The sequence below is a fragment of the Anguilla rostrata genome, chromosome 7 (genome assembly GCF_018555375.3).
Source record: "Anguilla rostrata isolate EN2019 chromosome 7, ASM1855537v3, whole genome shotgun sequence".
Lineage (NCBI taxonomy): Eukaryota > Metazoa > Chordata > Actinopteri > Anguilliformes > Anguillidae > Anguilla > Anguilla rostrata.
In genome coordinates this window covers 4,086,026-4,111,992 of record NC_057939.1, presented here as the reverse complement: position 1 = coordinate 4,111,992, position 25,967 = coordinate 4,086,026, and the positions used below count along the sequence as shown (strand labels likewise).

The 25,967-nt window shown below is 44.2% G+C and overlaps 3 protein-coding genes and 1 long non-coding RNA gene across 8 annotated transcripts in view; 2 read left to right on the top strand and 2 right to left on the bottom strand.

Moving 5' to 3' along the window:
* The window catches only part of e2f7 (E2F transcription factor 7), a 10,960-nt gene extending 9,346 nt beyond the window's left edge, over positions 1-1,614 (top strand). For both annotated transcript variants that reach the window (XM_064342417.1, XM_064342416.1), the window contains exon 13: positions 1-1,614. This exon is cut by the window's left edge and continues 249 nt beyond it. The gene's annotated coding sequence lies outside the window, so the exon portion shown is untranslated.
* Positions 1-9,114, bottom strand: part of LOC135258818 (uncharacterized) — a 47,586-nt gene extending 38,472 nt beyond the window's left edge. For both annotated transcript variants that reach the window (XR_010331104.1, XR_010331105.1), the window contains exon 1: positions 8,818-9,114. This is a non-coding gene — a long non-coding RNA (uncharacterized LOC135258818). The remainder of the gene's footprint in view (positions 1-8,817) is intronic.
* csrp2 (cysteine and glycine-rich protein 2) lies at positions 7,972-17,824 on the top strand. Of its 2 annotated transcripts, none has more exons than XM_064342420.1 (6): positions 7,972-8,130; positions 10,438-10,556; positions 12,652-12,820; positions 13,412-13,541; positions 14,979-15,072; positions 16,174-17,824. In XM_064342420.1, the coding sequence occupies exons 2-6, from the start codon at positions 10,445-10,447 to the stop codon at positions 16,248-16,250; spliced, it is 582 nt and encodes a 193-aa protein (XP_064198490.1). In that variant the 5' UTR covers positions 7,972-8,130; positions 10,438-10,444; the 3' UTR covers positions 16,251-17,824. The 2 variants fall into 2 exon arrangements, with proteins under 2 accessions (XP_064198490.1, XP_064198491.1); XM_064342421.1 differs by lacking the exon at positions 7,972-8,130 and adding an exon at positions 8,549-8,567.
* The window catches only part of zdhhc17 (zinc finger DHHC-type palmitoyltransferase 17), a 24,210-nt gene continuing 15,481 nt past the window's right edge, over positions 17,239-25,967 (bottom strand). For both annotated transcript variants that reach the window (XM_064342418.1, XM_064342419.1), the window contains 7 exons: positions 23,983-24,107; positions 23,646-23,708; positions 23,415-23,508; positions 21,892-21,975; positions 21,265-21,422; positions 20,588-20,682; positions 17,239-20,099 (listed from right to left, as the gene is read on the bottom strand). In XM_064342418.1, the coding sequence (XP_064198488.1) occupies positions 19,961-20,099; positions 20,588-20,682; positions 21,265-21,422; positions 21,892-21,975; positions 23,415-23,508; positions 23,646-23,708; positions 23,983-24,107 (758 nt within the window). In that variant the 3' untranslated portion in view covers positions 17,239-19,960. The remainder of the gene's footprint in view (positions 20,100-20,587; positions 20,683-21,264; positions 21,423-21,891; positions 21,976-23,414; positions 23,509-23,645; positions 23,709-23,982; positions 24,108-25,967) is intronic.

Sequence of the window (25,967 nt, the reverse complement as noted above, 5' to 3'; positions counted from 1 at the left end):
ATGGGCGTTTGTTGCACCTGAACAGCGTAGTTCGTAGGACAGCCTGGGTCAACTTCAGCCGCACCCGGGAGTTTTGCCTTTTTCTAATCAAGTACTATTGCTTCCTACTGCAGCTGCGCTGGCTGATTTCTTGCCGCAGGTGCTATTTTTTTTCGTAATTACTGTACATATTTTCTAAGATTTTGGTACGTAACTAAGAAAACCACGGGGGGACACGTTACTGAAGTGCGTTGAGTGGACTCTATGCTGTCTGCAGGGGCCCTTCCAAGTGATCGGTGTTTGTTGCACTGCCCCCTAGTGGAAGATTCCTGCCCTGACGGAGATGAAATGGCTACCTGGGTAATTCTGCATTGCCCCTCAATAGAAACATCCCAAAATTATTTATGTGTTTGTTAAACTGTGCAAAGGAGTCGGGCGGATCGTTTTTTTAAAAATGCTATGTTTTAACGACTTGAAGATGTGATCTCTTCCATCAAATTCGATAGCACTAAGTATTTCTAACGTTTGCATGCGATTTTATGAATGTGTCTTGATAGGTCATACTGTGGCAGTTCAGTGTATGTATAGGTTATAATAGGAAAATTGCTACTTTCTTATTTTTAAAAAAAGTATGTTTGATCACAGGAAACAGTAAAATATGTACACAAGCAATCTTCCCAGGATGCATTTCACATGGTGCTCTTAATGTTTACACCGGGCGGTGTCGCCCGCTCGCCCCCCCCCCCAGTGGTGAGAGAGCGAGTGCGAGTGCCGCTTTAGAGAACTGGAAGAACTCCAGCCGCTGCTGCCTGAAAGAATGAGCAGCATTCGCTGTGAAGCCTGTCGTCTGTGCCTTTAATGGAGAGGGAGAGGGAGGGAGAGAGAGGGAGGGAGGAGAAAGAGGGAGAGGGAGGGAGAGAGAAAGAGAGAAGGAGAGTGACATAAAGAAATAGAGGGAGGGGGAGAGAAAGAGAGAGGGGGGAGAGAGAGAGAGGGAGAGTGACAGACAAAGAAAAAGAGGGAGGGAGAGAGAATGGTGTGTGGAGGTCTACTAACCAAAAGTCCAAGGAGGAGGTTGATTATAAGAGCTTGATTAAAATGAGAGAGGCTGCTGGTTTGTGGACAGGTGGCATGGTTACACAAAAGGTCCCATTTTCATATTCCTGTTGTTAGCTTGAATGTTGTTTTGAATGACGCTATAACACTATTTCATTCTGCGTAGAACTTGGATAGCATGTGAAATTGTGAAAGTAATGCTGTGAAAGTTGTAGTGAATGATTTCAGGTTTGTAGGAAGTGAATGGTTCATCTTTGCACAGTTCTGCAACTTGAAATGTTTTCTGGGAAATGTACGTATATTCCTGGTGTATCCCTGATAATTATTTCTAAACGCTAAATACTTGCACCTACCTGCAGCAGTCTTTTGGGTATGAAATTATGCTCTTAAGGTATTACATAATGCTGTTTTGGCTTGGTTTTCCATTTTCAGTTTTTTAAAATTTTAGGTGTGCAAGTTGAGCAAAATTGCAATAGCTTTAGTATTTACTGGAAGACATCTTCCTCTGTCAGGCTGAAATATGCCTCTTTAAGGTTGTAGTATTAGGCACATAACTGTCTGAATTTCAATTTTTTTTTTTTTTTTTTAAAGAACCGAGACACTGAAAATGGGGGTAGGGTCATGTGACCTTGTAACCATGCCAACCATCCACCTAGGCCAGTGTGATCTCCAGTCTCGAAATGTCATTGCACACAGCGTAGGTCGATGTGCTGAAGGAGATATCACTGGTGGTATTAAAACCTTGAAAATGTGACCTGTACAAATTGGTGTGGGATGTTTTGTGGTTCTGTTTAAAGGAAATGTGTGGTTATGTAGCATTAATTCTTTTCACTCTTGAGAGGGTGAAGTTGGGTAAAATTAGCAACTGTATTCGTGAAAACAGACGATTTGAAAACGATCTCTTTGAAAGGCAAGATAAAAAATTAAAAAAACATACTTGAATCACAGCTTGTGAAAAAATATCCAGTGCTTTAAATGGGTAGAAATATTTGTACTGTACTAGATACAAGTATAAAAAAAAGTGTTTGTAAATTACAGTTGATAGATTATTTAATTTCAGGAATGATTTCAGAATCAGTCCCTTGAGCTTTTGTATTGGCACCAAAGGGTGCTGATTATCAACTTGAACTGCAGATGTAGTTTGTGAACAGTACATTTCATATGCAACTATTTTTGTACGTTAGAGGCCCCTCCCCCTTCTGTATTCTTATGCCTTAAAATGCAGACTGTTCATATATTGCTGCTTCTGATGTAACTGCACTGCTAGTTTCAATAGTTTACTGTTGTCTGCTGCTTTTTAGATGTTTTCAGTTATACACCTCCACGCTGTTCTTTGTATCTATACCCTGTACTTATTTTTATGGACCAAAATCGGTTTCACCTGTACATAACCATAAAGCTTTGTAATAAAAAAAAAAGTTATAAACTATTTTGGTTGCAAGAGAGACCCTCTCTTACGCGCTTGTCTGATCATTGTGCTACCATGTTCCACCATGAGGTTTGGACTGTAGAACATTTGACTATATACAGTATACACTATATGACTAAAAGTATCTGGACACCCCTTGGTCTGGGGCTGTTTTTCATGGTTTGGGCTAGGCCCCTTAATTCCAGTGAAGGCAAATCTTACTGCTACAGCACAATCACATTCTAGACAATTCTGTGCTTCCCTAACAGTTTGGGAAAACTCTTTCCTGTTTCAGCATTACAATGCCTGTGGGCACACATCAAGGTCCATATCAAAATGTCAAGAATGGTGTGGAAGAATTGACTGGCTTGCCTGCACAGAGCCCTGACCTCAACCACATCCAACACCTTTGGGATCAGTTGGAAAACCAACAGCGAGCCAGGCCTAATCGCCCAATCAGTGCCTAATGCTCGTCAGGCTGAATGGAAGCGAATCCCTGCAGCAATGCTCCAGCATCTAGTATAAAGCCTTCCCAGAAGAGTCGAGGTTGTTATAGCAGCAGGGTGGACCAACTCCATATTATTAACCATAAATTTGGATGAGATATTGGATGTCAGGTGTCCACATACTTTTGACCATGTAGTGTGTGTGTATATATATACATATATAGCATGTATTTGTGTTTCTCTTGTGATCAATAGATCAAAGTGGAAACTTCTCATCCTGGTGATGTAATGTGCTGCACTCTGGCCAGTAGATGGCAGTATATCACCCTGGACTTTCTGAGTTCATTGAACTCATTGGCATGAGGTCCACAGTGTTACAAGCAGGCAGTATTGCACTCAGCCCTGAGCATGCTGGGATCTTAATTGCTTAATTATCACAGGGAACCACAACTGGGTGGAAACACCTGCTTTTTGGCTATTGCCTGTGTGTGTGTGCGTGCGCATGTGTACGTGTGGGTGTGTGTGTCTGTCTGTTTGTCTGTGTGTGTGTGTGTGTGTGTGTGCGTGCGTGCATTTAAATTTCAGGAAAGCGATAAAGCATAAACCGTCTGTGCCGTTAATATGAGCACTGAAAAGCAGGCACGCTACTCTCAGTACTGGAGTTCCGCTGGAGCCGTGCCCTGCTGAGTCACACTCGACTGCGAAGTCAATAGGATTCTTCTGCAGCTGGCGATCTGCCACGAGGAGTGCCTGTGCAGTTTCTGAATAAAAAAAGGTATTGTCCACTCACGAAATGGCCGACAGTTCTTCAAGAAAATATTCGCTGGTAAACACTCCCAATGGAGACATTTTGTGAAAACCATTTATTGATTTTTTTTTTTTTTTTTTTTACACACGCAATCTCTATTTTTGGAGATTTGGATTAAACAAGATTCCAAACCGGTCAACATGAAGTCACTATGACTATGAAGTTATCCAGTTCTCTAAGAAGCCCATTGTGGAAAAATGAAAAGAAAGTCTGTAAAAAAATGTACAATCCCAATTTGGGCCAAATATTTGATCTTTTGTCACTTTTGGAATATTTCCAGGACATAATGACTGAAATGTTCCAAACTGACTTTTGGACATTTAAAAAAAAAAAAAACATGTCTTGATGACAGATTACAGGCAGTCTCTTTTGATTGGCTCAGATCATTCTGTGATTGACAGATTGGTACCTTCATGCAGTATGGGGTTCATGGAGCCTTGATCCTCCTTATCAGCTACACTACAATCATTAAGCCTGTTATGCTATGAAACCAACCTTGGCAATTTTTAAAAATCATTCACTACAATAACGAGAAGCAAAACCGTCCAAGACCTTTCAACTTCGCACAGAGAGTGAAGCATACACACTCTTCTCACATTGGTTCAGGTTTCAGACACAAAATGGGGTTTCCGTGGACGAAATCCAGCAAATTATTTTGCCAGGCATATCCTATGAAGCACTGTAAGTCAAACATCGCATATACATAACGCAACGGAATTGGATTTCGGAGCCTTATAAATTAACATAACAGGTTCGCTCAAAATTTTCCTGCACAAAGCCGGCAGCTATCTGAAATTCCAGAACACAATGTGAAACCTCTAATTTTAGCAATAAAGTGCATTTTCCCCCTCAGGCTCAGTGGCAATGGCACATAATATTGCTGAAGAAGACCTGCGTGCGGTTCAGATTCAGAGGAGTTACACAGGACTTTACTAGGGGGAAGTATTATGCCTTTTGATGTGCAAAATGCCCCCAATATGCAAAACAATAACCTGTGCTGTGCTGTGCTATGTACTCATTGTCACTATAGATGCTATCTTTTCAAAAGAATGGAAATGTTGTGGTACTTTGAAAAACCTAAGCAGAACTTGAAAACTGAACTTCAGGAAGTTTGGAAAAATATGCATAGGACAATCAACATGAAATCTTTCCAATGTGGATCTAACTATTAATAATCTGATATAATTTGAATTACTTTTCAATTGCCCAAAAAATGTGTTTATTGTTACACAAAATTTTGAAAAGAAAATAAACATTTTATTCAATAAGACAGCCTTATTGTGGCAGTTGATTTATGAATCTACAGATACTCTACGTTTCATTTCCCAGATCCTTTCCCTCTTTATAGACTATTTCTTTCAATTTTCACAGTTTTCACTGGCAATATAAACCAATCAACCAAAAAAAAAATTTGATAATCATTTCAGTTGTTTTGTTAAAGTGCTCCTTTGGAAAGATTTCGCTACAGTGTGCTGACACACACCCCACTGTTTTCTGATAATCAGCACGTGGAGCTCTAGCAGGTCACCCTGGGAAAAGGCTGCTATTCATTGAAACAGGCCTCCTCGCCCATGCTACTGTTTCCCACAGTCAGTCCCATTTTTTAAAAATGTACTGAGATTTTCCATTAACAACAACCAAGTTTCTGCGTTCTCAGTGTTAATTTCAGAAAGAGCCGTTCATCTGAGATGTGACACCCCCCAAGTCTACAACTGCCTTTCGCAGCGTTTCCTTCCGTATTAATGGGAAATTCGAGATGCCCTTACGCATTCGCTAAAGTGGAAACGCGCCGTGTCTCGTTACGGCAGGCTTCGCGCGCCGAGCACAGCACGCGCAGAAAGCAACCGCAGCATAATCTCCACGTGGAGGATTTCGTATTTTTGTGACGTAACTCAGGGGCCTATTTAAACCGCGCGCTCAAACCTGATAACAACCTGATAACGCGGTTTTACCATATAAGGACAGGAGGCTGGGAGCGACGGCCTACCTGGCACATCTGTTCCTCATTATCATACACTCCATGTGTTTTTCCCTCTGCCATAAATTCTTTCTGAATGACATTACTTATTATTTGCATTCCAGCCCAGATCCATAGCCACAAAGCCAGCAACAAGGAAATACGCTGGAGAGCAATCTTCCAGCTGCAGATTTATCCTTTTTTTTAACCTTTAGCTGAAATTTAGCAGTTATTTTCTGTAAACATTTTTTCGTAAACTAATAGGCAGGTCTATTATTGGGGCTACCAGACGTCAAACACTGGGATTATAATCAATTACTCCATGCTACCAACTATATGTGTACAGTGGGAGAAAAATTAAGAACTATAAGGCTGGCCCAAATTGTTACTTGATATCAAAAGTGATACTTGTGAGGAAAACAAAAGAACAGACCTTTTCCCTTTAACACTGTAGGTTACTGCATAGAGATACAGTATTACTTTGAATCCACATATTCATATGGCGCAAATATGTTCCGAAATTTCATACCGCCTAGGGCAGTATATATTCAGTTGCCTTGTGTTGTTGAGCCATTATTTCAGTTTCAACAGTTAATTAAACTTCTCACAGTGCTGTTTATATTAGCCCTCACAGGCTACCAAGCAAAAAAAAAAGAAAAAGGCCATAGGCCTACGTTTGTCTTATATGACAAAAAAATCTGTAACTGCCTCATGCACTGAGTTTGAAGTCCAATAATTCGGCCTGCTTGGGGCTCAAACCATCTGAAGCACAGGATGCTATTTGAGGTAACTTTGAAACCCAAAAATTCCTAGATTGACTGGTTTTTGAACAAGTCCTGCTGGCAGCAAAGAGTCCGTAGCTAGCTAGCCGCTGCTTCTTCACCTCCGCCACTGCAGCAGCTAGCTAGCTACAAACTCTTTGCTGCTACCTGATCCCACCCCACAGGCTCCGTAGCAGACCTTGGTCAAATACGTATTTGTTTTGGATTCAAATACTTTTCCATGCTCTGTTGATCTTACCTGGTGTAATTGAGCCTGCCGATATGACCAGAAGGCAGGGTTTGCACTTTTTGAGAGTATTTCATTGGTTCCAATATACCAGACAAGATCAGCAGAAGCGTAGAAAAGTATTTGAATCCAAAACAAATACGTATTTGACCAAGGTCTGCTCTGTTGCCACGTCCACCCCTCCACACACAGAAAAGAGTGACCTGCTCAGAGATATTCTGAACACATCTCAAGAAGTTTATTTAATCACCATCTGCCTTTTGTATGACTGAGTGGTGTACAGGCATGTAGGCCCAGAGTCTGCAAGCGTGGGTATGGAGACAAGTCACACCGATTACTCAGCCTACATTCAGGTGTGTGAGGGATCTGGATTCACCCTGGGGGCTAGCTATTTAAATCACAACTGAGTCCACATCCAGATCAGGTTCCATGCTGTTTCATCCTAGGTCGCTCTTCTCTGCAATAATTAGCCAGAGACTGAATGTTTTTCACAAGTTACTGCAAGTTTGAGTTTGTTCTTTTTTATGCCTTTTTTATGACCCAATGCTATATATCACATATAGCACACCCCACAACATATAAGACAGTCATCACTTGTACAGCATTAGGTTCTTCCAAGATTTACTAAATCCTGAACAAGATACACAGTTGTAAGGCCACAATGGTCATTGTGAGGTTTAATGTTACAGTAGACGAAGGATTTGTTTCACTGTTGATTTCGACCGAACAGTGTTTGTAAATGGAAACTGGGAGATGCTTTCTTCTCAGAACTGGGACATCTGCGTGTGATCATATTACTCTTCGGGCTAAGAGTGAATGATGGCTTGTGACACTTAGGTTAAACGCGGCTGTTCACATGTAAACTTGCACAGTGGTGTGCATTTCAAAGGGCCGTCTGGAGTCTGTACAGTCACACTGCACTGCTTTGTCATCTCTATGCACCAACTTTATGGACTATGGTCAATTTCATTCTAAACTTCTGATTTTCCCTTCTACATGTTGCAGTCTAAATGTGTGAGTAAGCACAATTACATAGGCTATATAAAACTACTGCTACAACATTGGACACCATTGGGCAGCACCATGCTGTGACGTTTTGCTATACTTCAAGGATGCTGTGGTATGTGCCGTGATGGAAGGTAGGCCAGTCAAATGTGTGTAATGTTGGGGTAAATTAACCGAACAATTCACAATCAGCGTCATCGTCTGGGTACAACTTCCAGTTGTGCGAAAATACATATTCTCAAACAATTAGGTCTAGTGCAATGCCTTCCAGTAGACTACTAGTCCCGACATGACGCATAGTTTTTGGTGAAATCCTCCACCCCGTTTCCAGACCAAACCACTCCCTCCCTCCGCCTATTTCAAATGTGACACACGGCGAGTATCAGCGAGTTCAGTTCACACTTAACAGAAAATACCGCACTGGTCCACCGGGGAACGAACGCTCGATCTGCATTTACGAAGTGTAAGTATTGTTTTTTTTACCCGTTTCAGCGGGTTTGGCATTCCTTAGCTTGCATTTTAACATTTAAATCTGTTTGTCGCCAACGAAATTATTCATTTCGAGTTCGGAGTTACCAGAAGTCTGTCATTCCTACTCGACTACATTGCTACTCACAGAGAACTGCGTAGCATTCAAGAGCATACATGTGCTCGCATTTTATTATTTTATCAATATGCAACCTTTCTGTAGAGTACATCAATCGATTGTTCAATCGAAGTAGGTCTAATCGATTAGCAGTGATTCTAAATGCAGTAATCTAGTTAACGATTTTGGGTTTAATTTTTGAAGCAGTAACCACACGTCGGCGCGTTGACTATACGAAGTAGGCTGTGCTGGTTGGTTCGAAGCATCATTATCAGAAGGCTATTGCTGTCGATTTGCCCCTGACTTGCATCTGTGTAAGTATTTGCAGCGTGATGCCGATTATTGCAGCTGACCTGCTTTGCATGATTTGGCTATTTATGCTTAAACGTAGTTCTCATGCCATATGCAACATCAACGTTACTTTCACGGACGGCAAGTTCCATAATATAGCAGTACTTCTAAGTTCACACATAGTAGATTTTAGGGTATAGCCTAACGTAACAAATCAAGAGACGTTTCACTTGAATAGGTTTTTTTTTTTTTTTTTTTTTACATTTAGCCTACCTTTTAGCAGACGTTCTGCTTGGGCGCCACTGTTGATATTCTAGAATTCATACAAACAATCCATTGTACAGGGGGCATTTTCTGAACCAATTCAGTTGACGTAGACTTCCTTAGGCTACTTTGGTTTTCGTTGGATCATCTCCAGAAGCCAGCTGGGAGGAAGGTGCAAGATTGAGATTTCATGCTATTACGATTGTAGCCTACGTTATAGAGAGACTAAATGTATTTTTAACATAACTTTTGTGATCCGTGAACGGTGAAGCGACTGGACAAACTGATTGATTGGGCACCTGTCTGCGAGGGCCTGCAGACTTGTAGTCATCGTTTCCTGTGACGTTATTACAACTCATCTGTCTGGAAAAGTCATGTTTATTTACAACAGTAGCCTCAATGAGTAATTCTTCCGTGAACATTCGAATTCATTTAGCATGTGTAGCCTATTTACGGTAGCCTAACAAAATCGAATTACTAATCTGAAATAAAAAATAAAATTAATGAAAAATCTTTGCGGCCGTTACTTGGCGCGCAGTACGTTTTCTTTCACGGCAGGTTGTTAGTCGCTGATTCTGTGATTTCGTACATTTCACTTAACTGAGCTGAGCGACAGATTTGCCATTTGAAAGATCAAAATTCTTCCTCCAAAAATCGGACTGATTGTGAATCTAAACAAGTGAGCTAGAGCGTTGTGTAGAAACTTGAGTGGTTGCTATGTTCTACGCGGTGTGGTTACCATGGATTATTCCCTCAAAATAATAATAGGCTACATTTCTGGATTCCAGTTTAGAATACTCACCAATAAAGACAGTGGCAGTAAAGAAATGGTAAAACTAAAAATACCTTTGGTAAGAAACCAAATATATCAAAAGGCTATAACCACAGATCTTTCGGATTTTGTCGTGAAGGAAAACCCATTACTTTCACGAATCCCTGTGGGAACCTAAATCTTTATCCCCTTTTGATCTTCTGTGTTTGAGCATATCACGGTCTGTAATAGAGCGGATGGGGAGGACGGGTTATTTCGTAACGTCCCTGTTTTCCTGCCCGATTAATGAGTCGTGCTGGCCTGTGGTTGGGACGGATTAAAAACGGCAGCATACTTGGTTATAACCCACGTTTCTTTCAAATGTATAATACCACTCTTGGAATGCTGATGGGAGAGTTGTTTCCAGATTCAGTTTCACCCCACTACTAAATGGAATTAGAGTAAAACCATTCCCACTTAGTGATGTGCATGTTTATGAAGTCAGGCTACACGTGAAACGCTCACATTCGTTTAATGAATGATCCTATGCCTGATTTGAGATTTAGGCCACTGTACATTGCTAACTCGGCACAAACTTGTATTGGGAAAGGCTTCGCACAAAAATCCACCGCGACCATACGATGTTCTAAATTGTAGTGCGTCGTTGGCAGTCTTGTTTTGTGCAAAGCAACCGAGGATTCCGGATCGTCCTCAAGGCCCACACAAATATTTGTGGGGCGTTTGTTTTCGACAGGCGCTTCACATAGATGGGACGCTGTCACTGACGTGTCCGCTTCTGCTCAAAAATTAGATAGGAGGAAGTGCATACCTCTACTTCCTCTTCACAGACAGAACCTTTACACGTCTCTTCTCCGCAGCGTCGACATGCCGAACTGGGGCGGCGGGAACACGTGCGAGGCATGCCAGGGAAAGGTGTACCACGCCGAGGAGGTGCAGTGCGATGGGAAGAGCTTTCACAAGTCCTGCTTTCTCTGCAGTGAGTAGCTCTCTTCTCCTTCACACGCAGTTTAATTTCATTAAAAGGCCTGTGCTCACTGCTAAGCAGGATTGCACAGCTGCTGTCTGAGTGGGTCAGTAGTTTGTAGTCCCCTTATTATTTATATTTTATCGGTACGCTTTTATATTTTCTGTTATTTTTATTGTATATTCTTTGTCCTTTCACTGTTCTTTGACTTATTACACTCATAGTTAAATGCTCCATTTGTTGTACTCTTATGTTCTGTGAAGTACTTTGTGATTCATCCTTTGTACCAAAGGTGCTATACAAATAGTTATTCATAATATTATAGTAAAAGAGTAATAGTCCTTATTATTATTGGGTTTGGTCAGTTTAACTGAATTACAAATGGCTTCACCTGTCAATGTACACAAAAATGGAATCGTTAGCTGTGCACGCATTTCCTGAGTTCAAAAAAACACGATATATCAAAACTGAATGGTATTCTCGCCACCGTGCACATCTGAAACCAGGTGTTTATGCCATTTCCGGTGGCTGGAGAATGGAAAAGGAAGGCGTAATTACATTTCCTTGTAACATGAGTATCACTGACAGCGAACAATGCAATTTGCGTCTCTCATTGTGTTGCTGCTGCGAGGTCACTGTGAGCAGGATGTGAGTTCTTCCACGGGCTCCAGAACGCTGTGCGGTCATTGGTCACTAGTCCTGCTTTTACGTAGTCACCGTGAATAGAGCGAGGAATGCCTTATGTAAAGGGCTGTTTGAAACTTTATCTAAGCAGCTGAAACTTAAGTAAAAAAAAAAAAACAAGAGACTGGCCTGAAATAGGGGCTCCAGTGTTCCTTATTTTGCGCCAACCCCTGTGAAGTGTCCGCATCAGGAATAGTTTTTACCGCAGTTTGACCGTCCAGGCTATTGAGCGGTGAGCACCTATACAGTCCTCCTTTATTTTGGTGGCTTGAAGCGCACTGGGCATCTTCTTTACAGCTGTAACTTAATTCAGCTTGAGTGTCCAGTGTGTATACACATAAAGAACATGTACATGTATACACACTGGACACTCACGCTGAATTAAGTTACAGCTGTAAAGAAGATGCCCAATGCGCTTCAAGCCACCAAAACTGTTCTTTTATGTCTTTGGGTGGAAACCCTTGGCGATTGAGGCCACGAACGCTTCCAGTTTGTGCCGCTTGACGGTTTGGTCATACGCCTTGACCGTACAGTCTGGAGAGACAATGACGTCCTCACACTAACGGTGAAAATTAGCACGGAGGAGCAGCTACAGAAGGCTCTGCTTGTAACAGATGTGCTGTGGCGTGTGTCTGTTAATCTTGCACGGCGTTGCCTGCGGCAGTTGATGGAGCGCTTCAGACGTCGCTGGATGATTGCTGTAATGAGGAACAGGCTGTCCAGTGTGTTCTGTAACGTGCCGTAGCATGCAGGCTGATGTAAGAGGGCCGGTTCTCCATGCTGTGCAGGCCTGGCAGGCACAGATGTTGTGACAAACGCGCAACATGCTAATCCAGGTCACTGAGTCACTGTCGAGCTTGTCAACATGTTTTTCTGTATAAATGTTACTCGGTCAAAAAGGAGTAAATGTCAACAAAAAGAAAAAAAGGTTTACAATGAATTAAGGTAGCTTGTGAGTAGCAACGACCTTGTTGGTTGCATTTTTATAAAGTTATATAAAGTAATAAAGTTTGCCATGGTGTCTTACTTGGAAGATATGTGGTATTATACACAGTAGACTAAACCAAGTGCTTGTATTTGTGATTGAAAGACCAGCAGTGATGCAAGAAAATTGTCGACCTTTTGGGAATGGCGTTGCTGTGCGATTTAATATCCTCTTTGTCTGTTTGTTTATATTATGCTGTATATCAACAGTTTTGAAGGTGAAAGATACAAGGTGTCTGTTTTGAAGCAACATAAATGCAAGGTCATAGACTATGACCCTCAGACGCTTGTTTTATGTTGTTAATTTGTGGAATTTCGCGGTAGAGTCCTTGAACAGGAAGATAAATATGCCGCTTGACGCTCCTGTTGGTCCCTGAGCTGTCTGGGCAGGCTAGCTCCCTGACCCCTGACCCTCGACCTCGCCATCTCTTGTTTGCAGTGGTGTGCCGGAAGGGGCTGGACAGCCACACGCTGGCCATCCACGACCGGGAGATCTACTGCAAGTCCTGCTACGGGAAGAAGTACGGGCCCAAGGGGTACGGGTACGGCCAGGGCGCCGGGACCCTGAACATGGACCGGGGGGAGAGGCTGGGGATCAAACCGGAGGAGTGAGTGTGTCCCGCGGCTGTGTGTGTTCTGCGGTTTCAGTGTCCCCCCCCCAAAAAAAGGGGGAAAAAAAGCGTTTCTGAGGAATGTTTTCTTTGAGTGCCCGTCAGAGATCAGTTGGCTGCAAAGGCTCTATTTTGGATTATACACTGTAGCCCCCCCCCCCCCCCTCCACTTTTGAACTAAAGAGAGTATTGAGGACTCATTTTGTCAGGATCTAATGAACGGGCTGAATTACGGTGCAGTGCATTGTGTTGCCCAGGGTTGGGGGTCTTTCAGCGGGGTCAGTACAGTCGATCTGCAGAGGGGGTTCCAGTTGGCTCTCGCTCCTTTAGGAGCAGACAGGCGCCTCACCCAGGGTGTGTTTACCGGGAGCCTGAGCCCGGGGCGTCAGGTGACCTGTTATGAGAAGTGGTGTTATGCAAGCTGCTGTCCCTTCACTGGTGACCTAAATCTACACACAATACAGCCCATTCAGTCCCGCTAACCCCCCCTCCCCGCCCTGCAGCCCCCCCTGGCCCCCCCCCCCCCCAGACCAGGGGCTGCTGGGCTAATGGGGAGTGGTTAACAAGCGCCTGATTTCTCCGTCCCAGGACACACAGCCACCGGCCCACGACCAACCCCAACCCGTCCAAGTTCGCCCAGAAGTTCGGCGGCTCGGAGAAGTGCGCCCGGTGCGGGGAGTCCGTGTACGCCGCCGAGAAGATCGTGGGAGCGGGCAAGGTGAGGAAGAGGAGTAGGGGGAGGAGGAGGAGGAGGAGGAGGAGGATGAGGAGGAGGAGGAGGAGGAGTAGGAGGGGGGGCGGGAGCGGGCAAGAGGAGGAGGGGGCGGGAAGATGAGGAAGAGGAGGAGAAGGGAGGAGGAGGAGGGAGGGGGGGGAGGAGGGGCGAGTGCGGGCAAGGTGAGGAACAGGAGGAAGGAGGGAGGAGGGAGGAGGGGGAGGAGGAGGAAGGAGGAAGGAGGAAGGAGGAAGGAGGGAGGAGGGAGGAGGGAGGAGGGAGGAGGGAGGGAGCCAGAAAGATGAGTTTTAAACTTAAGCCACCTGCAGTCCCCCCCTGCTGTGATTCAAAATGATGTCAGTTGGCCCCGTCCAGTAATGTTCATACAGCAGTCCCTGTTTCCGCGGCTCCAGTTCCCTCCGACACTGCTGCTCCAGGCGCTTGCTCACGGAACAGATGGTGTGGAAACGTGCAGCTGTGACTCTGGTGGTCTCTGTCAGACAGATGTAATGGCATCCCATTTGTTGCAGGTTGATATCAATGTAAATGTGCAGGTGTAAATGTACAGATGTAAATGTGCAGATGTAAATGTGCAGGTGTAAATAGGCGGTTTTGCCCTTTAAACTCAAGAGTTTTGGTCACGTTTCTTGGTCGTCGTCTTATGATTGGATAGCATCTAGCATGGTCCTCTCAACTGGCCTATTGTGGTCAGGACTCCAAAAACCAGGGCCTATAGTTGGAAGACCTCTCTCTGTACACTAAGGCAATAGAGGGACACATTAACTCTATACTTGAAGACCGGGATTTTGGAGATGAAACTACATGGAAAATTTTTGTCCTCTATGGCTCTACCTTGGAAAGGGTCATTGCTGTATATTGGGCCCAGAGAAAATCTTTGGCTGTTATTTCATGTGTATTTCAGTCCTCCACCACCAAGGGGATGACGGAGCCTCTATTTCAAGCCACTTGTCGATCAATCACTGCATTGCTGCTCAGTTAATAATTAAATCACGGCTTAATTGGGTGAATTAGAAGATTCTTGAATGACTTGAATGACTTATCATGTGTCTGACAGTGTTAGACAACGCAGCACTAAATTAATATGACAACCAACAGCACGTGAAATGGTTTATTAATTTTGAGGAAGTGAGAAATGTTCATTTTAAAATGAGCAACCTGTTCGACAGACGCTGGCTGTTCACAGCCCGGATACGTAAATATAAGCAGCTGTTAGAATAAGCAGCACGTTTAAATGAAACGCGGGGGAAAAAAGTCCAGTGCTTTTAAATTGTGTAGTGAAATTTACTCATCTCTGTCAGCTGGCTTACTGTCTCTTATGTATTGACATTGGTGTGTGCGAGCCGTGTTTGTATTAATTATATTGGTAAAGTAAAGTTTTTTGGTGACCTCACTCTTCTACACCCCTCTCTCTACCCACAGCCCTGGCACAAGAGCTGCTTCCGCTGTGCCAAGTGTGGGAAGGGCCTGGAGTCCACAACTCAGACAGAGAAGGACGGAGAGATCTACTGTAAAGGTGAGAAGGTGTTCCCCTCAGGGCCACACCCTGACACCTCTTTTCTGGTTCTCCCACCAGAAAAAGAGGTGTCAGGGCATAAAATCTGGATTTATAGCCACGCTGAACTCAGCTGTTGGCCACACCTATTATTAAACACATGTGCACTGAGCCTCGTTGCTTATGGAAAGACCTAACCCTCTCCCTAAGGGTGCACATGAAGGATCCAAAAAGAATAAGCACTACATTACCCATTGTTCTTTCCATAAACAATGATGATTAGGGCATACGTGCTTTCAGATAGCTGTGGCCTGCAGTCGAGTTCACAGGGTGGATGTAAATCAGGATTTCATGTCCCATGTAATGATATTCCTGCCTGCAGCTTCACTTGCTGGTTGCTACAGGCTGGATGGCACTGCCACTGTGTGACTTCACCTAGAGGAGGGATTGTAGTCACATGCAGACTCTCAACAACATAAACATAAACATCTATTCAGTTAAATGTTAATTGAGTAATTTTCCTGCCGTTGACAATTTTTTGAATCTTGTGGGATGATTGCTACAATAGGTGCGTTGTTTCAGAGATCGGAAAAGGTCAAAGACAAGGCAAAGTGTGGAATACCGTGCTGGAACACAAGGGTCATATTTGTGAGATTGGAATACTGGGCCCGTGAATGGTGCCATAGTTCTCCTTGGTTAGTAGGTGGGTACACTTAATGATTTAATGACTTGCAGTGTTATAACTGTCAGTTCATTATGCAGCCGAGCATGTTGGGTATTTCATACATAATACAATAATGTGACGTCCCAGGATCCCACAGCAGTGTCACCCATCCGTGAACAGCTGTCTGTGAACAGTATGGAGTCCTATCTTTTCCCAGTAAACTATATGCAGACCATAACAGAAACTGATCAAGGTAAATGTGAATGAGCGATATATATTTTTGGTTCAGTTAAGCTGGTTTCAGTCACGTCGATGTTTAAAAACTTATGAAAGACTTTTTACGGAGTATGAGCAAGGTTTAGCAGCACTGAAAACCTGAAAGCCCATATTTTCCTGACTAAGATTATTATTTTTTTATAGATACACAATTCAACATGAGTGCTTCTTTTCTTTTCCAGCTTGTTACGCCAAGAACTTCGGACCCAAAGGATTTGGCTATGGTCAGGGGGCTGGGGCCCTGGTCCACGCCCAATAGCAGAGTGCGCCAAAGTACCGCTACGGAGAGCCCCGCTCGGAAAAACGTGCCTATGTAAATTTCTCCATTTACTGTGAAACCCGTTTGCTTTTGGGAGTGTGTGTGTGTGGGGGGAGGGGGAGGGGGGGGGTGGGAGCTGGGATTTCTGTACAAAAAGAAAATTTCAGTTTTTCCACATTGAAATTAATAAACCCATTCCAAAGTACAGGATTGGATCCGTTTGTCATGAAGTTGCTTGGATTCCCAACACTTCATATGTAAAACTCAAACATGTCAAAGCTTGGAGCATGCCATCCATGGTCTCATCAGATCCAACATTTTTATGAGTCTCAAAAATTAGCATATATATGATACTCTAGTTCAGTGGATCTCATATCTTCCCCATGGTACAGTTCCCAGCAGCTCTTGCATTCTCTGGGGAGGTCAGCCATGGAACACATCCAAACATCAGTCTAACACTTGCATGGTAAGGTCGTATTTATTTTAGCAACCTGTTAAATCAAACCAGTCAGTTATAACATTTTGCCCCAACATGTTGGTGCACAATGTGTTAAGGGGGAAAAATACTAGATCTAAAGCAATTTTACACATTAAGAGGTGGGGTGGGAACCAAGATCGTAAGGTACTGAAGGGGACAGGAGCTAACTTTTCTTCAAATGGGAAGAGCAGAAGAACTGGAGAGTACACTTCATATCAAGAGCCTTGAAAAGAACATGGGGTCTTTTGCTGCTCAGATATGTTTGGTCTAGATGCTGTTTTGATGCCGACCTTGAGCATAACATTCACGTTATAAAATATTTGTGCAGATGCACAAAGGACATCAATGAAAGCTTACTGGTCTTGGTCTTACTTGTCCAGGTTTTAAAGTTCAAAGTTCTGTTCAGTACAAGGGGATCAACTTGTGAGTTCTTTTTCAGATGCAACCAATTCCAATACTGCTGTTGTTGAATCACCATGCTTAAAAATAAAACAAGGGGAATTGTGTGGATTTTTTTCACATTTAAACGTTTTTATTATGAAACCCAATAAAATTCTACTATGCCCAGTACGTGTCTGAAGAGAACATGTGGCTAATGAACCTGTATAAAGGCATATGCAGGCAGCATTGGGAGGTGGATCATCTTTCAGTTTAATGTGCTTCTGCCATTTCGGGTGGAGAGAGGGATTTTACTAGGGAATATCTATCTGCATTGCGCCTGATGGTCATTTAGCTGTCAACTCAGAGGTCCTCCCACCCAGGCCTGAGGAGCCACGGGATAGGTTGATTTGCTTGTCTCTCAGCACGTAACTGACCAATAAAAGCAGCCGATGAACCGTTAGCTCACCTCAGCTGGGTTTCCAGGTCTGAGGTGGTTGACTTTGCCATTTTGAGGCTCTCGAGGACCGGGGTGGAGGACTGAGCGCATCCCATAAACCCTACAAGAGACAGGGCTACAAAATGGAGAACTGCATACATTACAGACTGCACAGTTGACTTTAAAAAGGCTCCAGTGGCCTGTAAGAACGTTGGAACAAGTGCAGGAGGGCGGGATTTGGAGGACGGAATCAAATGCACAGATCCAAAAAAATCTTGCTTCCCTTATGACTTTCTTTGCAGTCTTGGACCTCCAGTGGCATGAAAGAATCCAACATCGACCCTAAAAGACTAAAAAATGGCCACAGCTGTTCTTTTTTCGCCCCCCCCCCTCCATACAGAACATTCAAATATATTTACACCTCTGGAACAGGGGGGGACAGCTGACGTCAGGCGCTTGCAAATTAGCTGCACCTGCATGATTTGTGACACGTACTCCTACAGAGGGGGGAGCTTGAGCTGCAGCTACTGGACAGTGATTATTTACAGACGCTAGGCTCCCTCAGACGAGGGGTCTGGGGCAGCCATCAGACAGATATTAGTGTGACAAATGCCCACAGCAAAACGTTCCGTGGAATCAACTGTGATAAGAATGCATTTAAATCTGAGTACATCACGCTATGATAGGATTTCAGTCCAAGAGCAGTACGCCGCAGTCCTTCCGGGACCTAGGAGTTGACTAAAACCAGAACGTTTTGCCGTGTACGAGAAAAAACCCGATTTCCAAACATGGCGCACATGCAGAGTGCCTGGGGGTTGAATGCTTATTGCACAGCAGTGTTAGACGTTACTAAAAGCTAGTCACACAGTTGTATTGTAGGTTACTTTTAGATTTTGTTGGGGACGAACATAAAATGAGCAGCTTCAGCTAACACTGACGAAGGTCACTCACAGAAGGGGGGGGGGGGTAGTTTATGTACAGATACACATTCTTTACATTGGTATGAACTCTGTGGGCTGCTGCTTACAGTTCATTCTTCTGAAAAAAAAAAAAAACAACTGAAAATAAAATGGAAAAAAAAAAAGGAACAAAAGACAAGAGTTGGCAGCCGTGATGTGTCCACTGAACATCACGCCCCGGACGTCCCGCCTAGGGCTTCCCGCCTCTGTAAACGCATGGAAGTGTTTCCCGGAAGTAATGGAAGGTAATCAGTGCATCATACAATCAGGCAAACATGCAGCCAAATGAAAAAAGACACAAAATCAAAAATAAAAAAAAAAAACAAAAAATAAATAAAAACGTGGAATTGTAAACTTACCACCATTCCATAAAATTATGTGGTTCTTGAGTGTTGACACAATGAACATCGGACGAAAAGTGTAGTCACGTCAGTATGTTTGCAGCTATGCACAGCATACTGATATGCACATGCAAACAAATGTATTTGTATATATAAAGTCTCTGTGTGTGTGTGTGTGTTGCACACACAAACTCACACACATCCACACGTGCATACACATATATGCATACACCTTGTCAAGCTATTTTCGATCTTAGGAGGGATGTTTTCACAGTAAAATATTAAAATGAATACTAACATAAAACAGATGGTACCATGACTTCACTTGTCTATAAAAAATATTTTTAAATAAATATACAAGACATTATTTTTTCCTCTTTTTTCTTTATAACTTACACCTGCACTCCCTCATAGTTTTGTCCTCTAAAGAGTACTCTAAAAAAAAAAACGAACCACATCCTCGATTTCTAACTTCTGTCACATTATTATCTGAACTCCACAGTATTGGTGAGACTCATTTGCACTGTGTGTTGGGGGCAATTGCTTGACCCCACATAACCGTAGCCAGACTTCCTCGCCTCACCAGAAACTGCATAAAAACAGAACCCTTAGCCAGACACGCCCTGTTCCCCAGACCTCCCAAAAGGCAGTCTGTTATGCAAAATACTGCACACCATCCTTGAAGCAAGTCTCCTAGAGCTTCCTTGGATATTTTTTCCCACTGAACTTCAGGCATAAAATATTTAAAAACATTTAAAAGGACAACAAAAAAACGGAAGGGAACACGATAATTGATGGCAAAAAGAAATTAAAATAAAACAAAGCATAAGTGTGCTGCAATGCATGCCTCTCCATACAGAGGACAAATAAATCCCTTTTTTTTTTTGGCTCCTCCCCTCCCTCCTGGGTCTCCTGCCCCACACAGCTGGCAGGTGCGCGCTGTCCGTGACGGTGGGGGAACGAGGAGATCTGGAGAGGGAGGTGCCTCCGGCGTTCCGGGCGTGGGTTTGTGGCGTCGTGTCGTCGTGTCCTGTAACAGCATGCTCGTCTCCGCTGACCCCCCCACAGAGGGTGGGTGGCGGTCCCCCCGGGCCGGGCCCCGCTCCTCGGACGTCCTACACCAGCTGGTAGCCCGACCCGGACGTCTGGTCGTAGTCTATCGAGTGCTGCGTGGTCCAGTCCACGACCACCGGCCGAAACAGGCCGCAGCAGCGCAGCTCGAAGAAGTCTATGAGGTTCCGGAAACATCCGTGGCTGGGAGGGGGGGATAAGGCAGAGAGAACAGGGTGTAAGTCTTATAGAGTGACCTACTGTTCTCCATGAACAGCACCCTCAATTCTTAATTCCTGGTATGAAACATAGAAGTTACAAGCAGCAGTAACCCCTGCAGGTTCAGAAAAAGAAAAAAACTGGTAAACCGTTTTTTTCTACTAACTGTATCACCCCATTTCCAGAGCCTCAGAAATGTTTGTCCTAGTCACATAGCTGCAAAAAACACTGGGCTGAACTGGCCAACATGAGTTCATTGGAGCGTGCAGACCACCCGTGGACAGAAACAAGAGGAATGTGGGCAAACCTGCTATAAAATGGAGGACTTCCTCGTTGTCTGTTGTTTACCTATTTCAATAATTACTCAAAAGGACTCTAAACATTCCAATACTCACTTTGAGCCACTGGATTACCCATTCCAATAATTACTCACTCGTAGGGACTCTGGTTTACTCATTCCAATAAATACTCACTTGAAGGGACTCTCTATGGACGTTGATGTAACTTTAAAGTGCTTGTATCTTCTGGCGTTCATCCTCTCGTTTGTAGTTATACCGAGGCAGGCAATCTGGGGAGAGGAGGAGGAAGACCATGAGCCATGTCATCTATTGCAGCTGAATGCCAAGAGCAGTATCAGTGTGCAAAGGCTTGGATCAGGAGCCCGTTTTTTCGCATGGCTGGGTGGAGTTTTGTTCCCACAAACCCGGCAACCCACTGGCATATGCAAGCCTCAAAGCACAGGGTTTAATGAGGTTCGATGGTGTCTGAGGAATTCGGCGTCTGTGGGCAACGGTAACGAGAGCAAGAGAGCTAGCGTTAAATGGAGGTCCAGAGTCGCTTTTCATCCCCTTGGGGAACTTCAGCAGACGCCACCCGGGAGAAGCAACTCCAAGGTTCCAACTTGTGTCAGCTTGTCTTTTTGCTTCGCTGTATCTGGACTTCTTCGCAGGCTAGCTCTGTGGCCACACCCACCCTTCCCCACACAGAAAAGAACACCACACCCAGAAAAGTCCTGAACACATTTTAGAATGACAAACATAGGTCAAGGTGCATGAATTTGGCGAAAGTGCGTAAAGACAGAGACAGAGATTGTTGATTGAGCGCTGGAGATTGGAATCAGATCAGTCACCTGTCTGTGGTGGATACTCACCTGGTATATCTGGCACATGATGAGCACCACCACCCACATGAAGTGGAAGACGCTGTTGAGGAACATCCAGAACATCCAGGACGAGCAGGTGGCGATCTGCGTCACGTAGGTCCAGAAGCCGTCCTTGGTGTAAGTGGTGGCACAGTGGATTCTCCAGTCTGGGGGGGGGGGGAGGAAGGGGGGGGGCATATGGGCAGATGCTATGAATGGACAGGTCTACAGGCCATGTTTTCACACTGTTCTTCAAGGTGATTACAACAGCCTGACTTAATATAATACCAATACATTTCCCTTCCTACTATGGCCTAGGACAATATTACTGCCAAAGAATTGGTTTTCTTATTTTGAGCTTTTGCCAAATTCTTTCTACTTTGTATTGCAGTAGCGGCCTTGGCCTTCACAACCTGAAAATTACAGGCCTGCTCACCATCTGGGACGGAGTGGAGCGGAAACGTTATTATTATTATTTTCCCTGTGTCTTAATTCTTCTATTGAGTTAATTATACACCCACAGGACGTACTCCACTCCCCATTTCAGATGTGCAGCATAACAGGAGAGGAGGGGGACATCAGTTGGAGGGAGAATGCAGACACAGTAACACAACGAGGCAACGAGGCGTCGCTTACAGCAGATGCAGCCGTAGATCATCCAGCAGATCATGCAGAGCAGGAAGAACAGGTACCCCATGAAGTAGCGGTGGTTCCCACTTCCTAAAGCGTGCACACACACACACACAAAAGACGGGTGAATCGGGTCTCTTTTCCGTATCTCGCCGTTTTCCCACTTTGGCCAGGCTCCTCTCCTCAGAGAGGAAAAAAGTTTTATCGTCAAAAAGCCAGACAATGGAAAAAACCCCTTGTCAGCTTATGTGGTGGACAGTCAGACATCAATCTTTATTCTCTTAACAGACATTATGGGGAAAAAAATGAGGAAACAATCCAAATGTTGGATTTAGATTTAGTATTCATGGAATCATACAAGGTTGTCTAAATACTGTATGGAAACCTGCACACTGGACAACAGAATGTAGCCCTGCAGTCAAATTCTCATTACATATTGAGTGCATGTAAAAAAAACTAAAATCATTTATTTGCCTGCAAGGCACGCTGCTTAATTGGATTTCTTGACGGCAGATCACAGAACTAGAAGTCCAGTCGCTGGAATAATTTATAAAGCTTGCAGACACTTGTCGAAAACGTTTGTCAGTGCGGCTAAATAGTGAGTTTGACGTGTTTCAGGGTTTCTGCAATAAATCGAGGCGAGCGGTTTAAATACAGCATGACTAAGCCTTCAAACTGGACTGTGTGACTCAAAGCTCTGAGTCCCTTTACGAGAGACCAAAACCGAGAATTCTTACTTCAAAACCGTTCTCCATCCCTGCAACACCTCACCTTTCCCCGATTCCCTCTTGCATTCACTATGAACAGCTACCAAACAAGGCAGAGGACCACAGGGAGAGGGAGAGACTGCCGCCCCTGCAGGACGCAGGAAATCACACAGCCCGTGTGGTGCGAAACTCGCGTTTAAAAGGGACTCTTTGGGGATCGTTTTCCACAACACAGGGCACAAGCAACCCCTCTGCAATCAATTTCCTCAATTATCCTTCTTTCAGGGACTATGAACAAATATTTGCTAAAGCGACGTCTGCTCCTCCTTCAATGCCTTTATACCGTGAAGCAAAAAAAAAAAAAAAACATAAATTTCACGGTGGTTAACCTCTTAAATTAAATCCCACGTATGCTTCAATGTACCAGTCTGCTAATGAATTCTGGAGCGAGGTATTCTTAAACAAGGCCATGTGTAACTGCTTAGATGGGAATCCCAGGCTAATTCAGGGGGACAGGAATTTCAGGCTAATTCATGAGTAATTCAGGGGGACGGGAATCCCAGGCTAATTCAGGAGTAATTCAGGGGAAAGGAATCCCAGGCTAATTCATGAGTAATTCAGGGGACGGGAATCCCAGGCTAATTCAGGAGTAATTCAGGGGACAGGAATCCCAGGCTAATTCATGAGTAATTCAGGGGATGGGAATCCCAGGCAAATTCAGGAATAATTCAGGGGAACGATGGGCGGAGTTTTAGCTGCCTGTGAGTACTCCACTGGCAGTGTCTGAGTGCTGCGTGAGAAATAGATGCCCCGGTTACTCACCTACACAGTTGCCTACCCAGGGACAGTGGTGGTCAAACTTGGCAATACAGCGATTGCACACAGCGCAATGTTTGGACCTCACAGGCTTCCGTATCTGGAAGACAAACGTAACCGTACGTTATAAAAACTAAACTTCTGTGTTCAAAATAAAGTACTTTATCTGAGGATCTAATCATCTTAAGAAAATTCTCTCTCTCTCTCAAAAAAAGACATGTTAATTAGGGTCTTTACCAAACAGGTACTGCAGAATATGCTCAGATCCAAACTGCCCGTCTCTGCCAGTTCAACAATTGTCTGGAAGGAGAAAAAAAATTGAATTGTTGTTGTGGCGGATGCTAAAAAGAAACAGACAGGTACTTGTTCAGGCAGGCAACATTACTGAAGCATTCTGAACACAACACACAACCTGAAAAATAACTGACAAAACTAGCAGCTGTCTTTCTAATTACCCTTTATCATGGATATAACTGTCGCTTGCAATTCGAGGTTTTTGCAACAGAAAATGAACACCACTGTTAATTTGGCTCTACCAAGTAAACAAACAAACAAACGCCCTTAAGTTTATTACCTTCTTCTTCTGCTCCTCAGAAGCTTTGATGATGCCCGGGTCGGACTTCCAGGATTTCCCGAAGTTGTAGAAGAGCGCCACGCTGTTCAGGATGAAGGGCAGGTGAATGGTGACGAAGGGGAGATGTGGGAGGAGTTAAGGAAGCAGACCGGCTCAGGTCCGCATGGCGGGCGTGAGGTCACAGGAACAGAACCGACCCGACCCACCAGCAGACACCTCTCTCTAAGACTGCATTTCACGCCATAACCGCAACACCTGCAACTAAACTATGTATAACTTGCAATGTTGCACCATTCCCACCTAAGCTGCTTACATTAAGAGCCAATACAAATACAAATGTATGTGTTCATGCACAATTAAGTTTGCATCCTAACAGTACTTTGTATGATTTTGTAGGCAGGTATTGGAGAGAATGTGATTCCACCACAGGTGACACATTAAGCTGTGTGTGTTAAGCTGTGGCTAATTTTGCACCGATTAGCTTTATTTACAAGGCCTATTTGTATTGTATTTCTGAATTACTGCAGTTTAGATACACTGTTGTGTTTAATACCAACTCTAGTAAAAGAGAGAGACATCCCTGCTTCTCGCTCTGAAGCTCCACTCACAGCGTGTGAAACTGCTGAAGTTCGCACAGGAAGGCAAACTTCTTTTTCCCGCGGTTTGGGAAGCAGCAACCTGGCGGACGCTCGCCGTCGGCGTCCTCACGCCGCGCCGCGAGCAACGACGCGCCTCGCGGGCGCCTCTCGCGCCGAGGCCTGCCGCCTGCTGCCAAAAAAACAGCCCACGGGACGACATCATCCGCTCACAACCCCCCCCCCCCGGGGCCGCTGCTGAAGACAGCCGAGGAACTGAAGCACTTCAGACATCTCTGTGAACACGACGCAAAGTTATCCGGACTAGGATCTCGCACGGCAGCGAGCCAGTGACCGGAACTCCTAACTTATCTCCCAACTGCCAACAGAAAAGTTTAACAAGGGCTGTTTTTAAAACAGGAGACAGTCTGGGAGTTCTGCATTGGAACTGAACTGCTGAGAAAAAGTCACTTACTGTAAAAGAAAAGCCCAGGATATAATGAAGATTGTCAGACAGCATTGGAAACGCGCCAACAAATGCAAACACAGATCGAGAGTTACGGCGGCCGAACAGAGGGGAAGGCTCTTCCCAAAGCACGATCGTTTTGAGGAACTGTACTGTACGCACTGTTATCTGTAGGAACTGAGCCATATACCTCAAAATGCAAGCAAAGAATATTTTCCCCTTTTGCGCTACTGAACTGCCCGATTTCTTTCCTCTACTGCCTCCTGCTTCTCATCTACCTTTGGCCTCACTATAAAACAGAAGGTGTTCACGATTAACTTTGTCCGGTTAAACATGTATTTTTTTTTTAATTGAGTAATTTTACCCCTGGGAAGAAAGCGGAAAGCAACGTGTACTGGATTTCCTGAGCAGATAAGCCTCCAAGCTTGACGTGTGATTACAAAACTTTGTTGTCGATAAACGTTTCCACATCGAGCCTCTCCCTGAAACGCTGGAGGTTTACCTCAAGACACACAGCTGCCACGATAGCCCAAACACGTCAGCTGGATTCCAACAGCCACCATTTTCTCCTCTTTGAATATACGGATAAATAAATCAGGTCCAAACGGGCCAAACTATCAGGCTGAAATGTGTACCCCTCAGATACGGCCAATTCACACGAGGACAGGAATCCGATTGTGGTAATGCGTCAAACGTTGCGTACCTTCCGAATTCTCTCAACGTCAGAGGCCCATTCACCAAACACAGAGAACCAATTTTCACCTCATTTTCCACAATTAACTTTGTAATTACAGGAGCTTTCAAATGTTTTAACTGCGTTTAGGGAACAAATGCCTTCCGCCTGAACCTGTTCCGTACGCGGTATAATTACCAGGTCCACCTGAAATGCTAACTGTCTGCGTGTCACAGGCTGTAATGACTCATAAACGCTAAAGCTAAGCTAG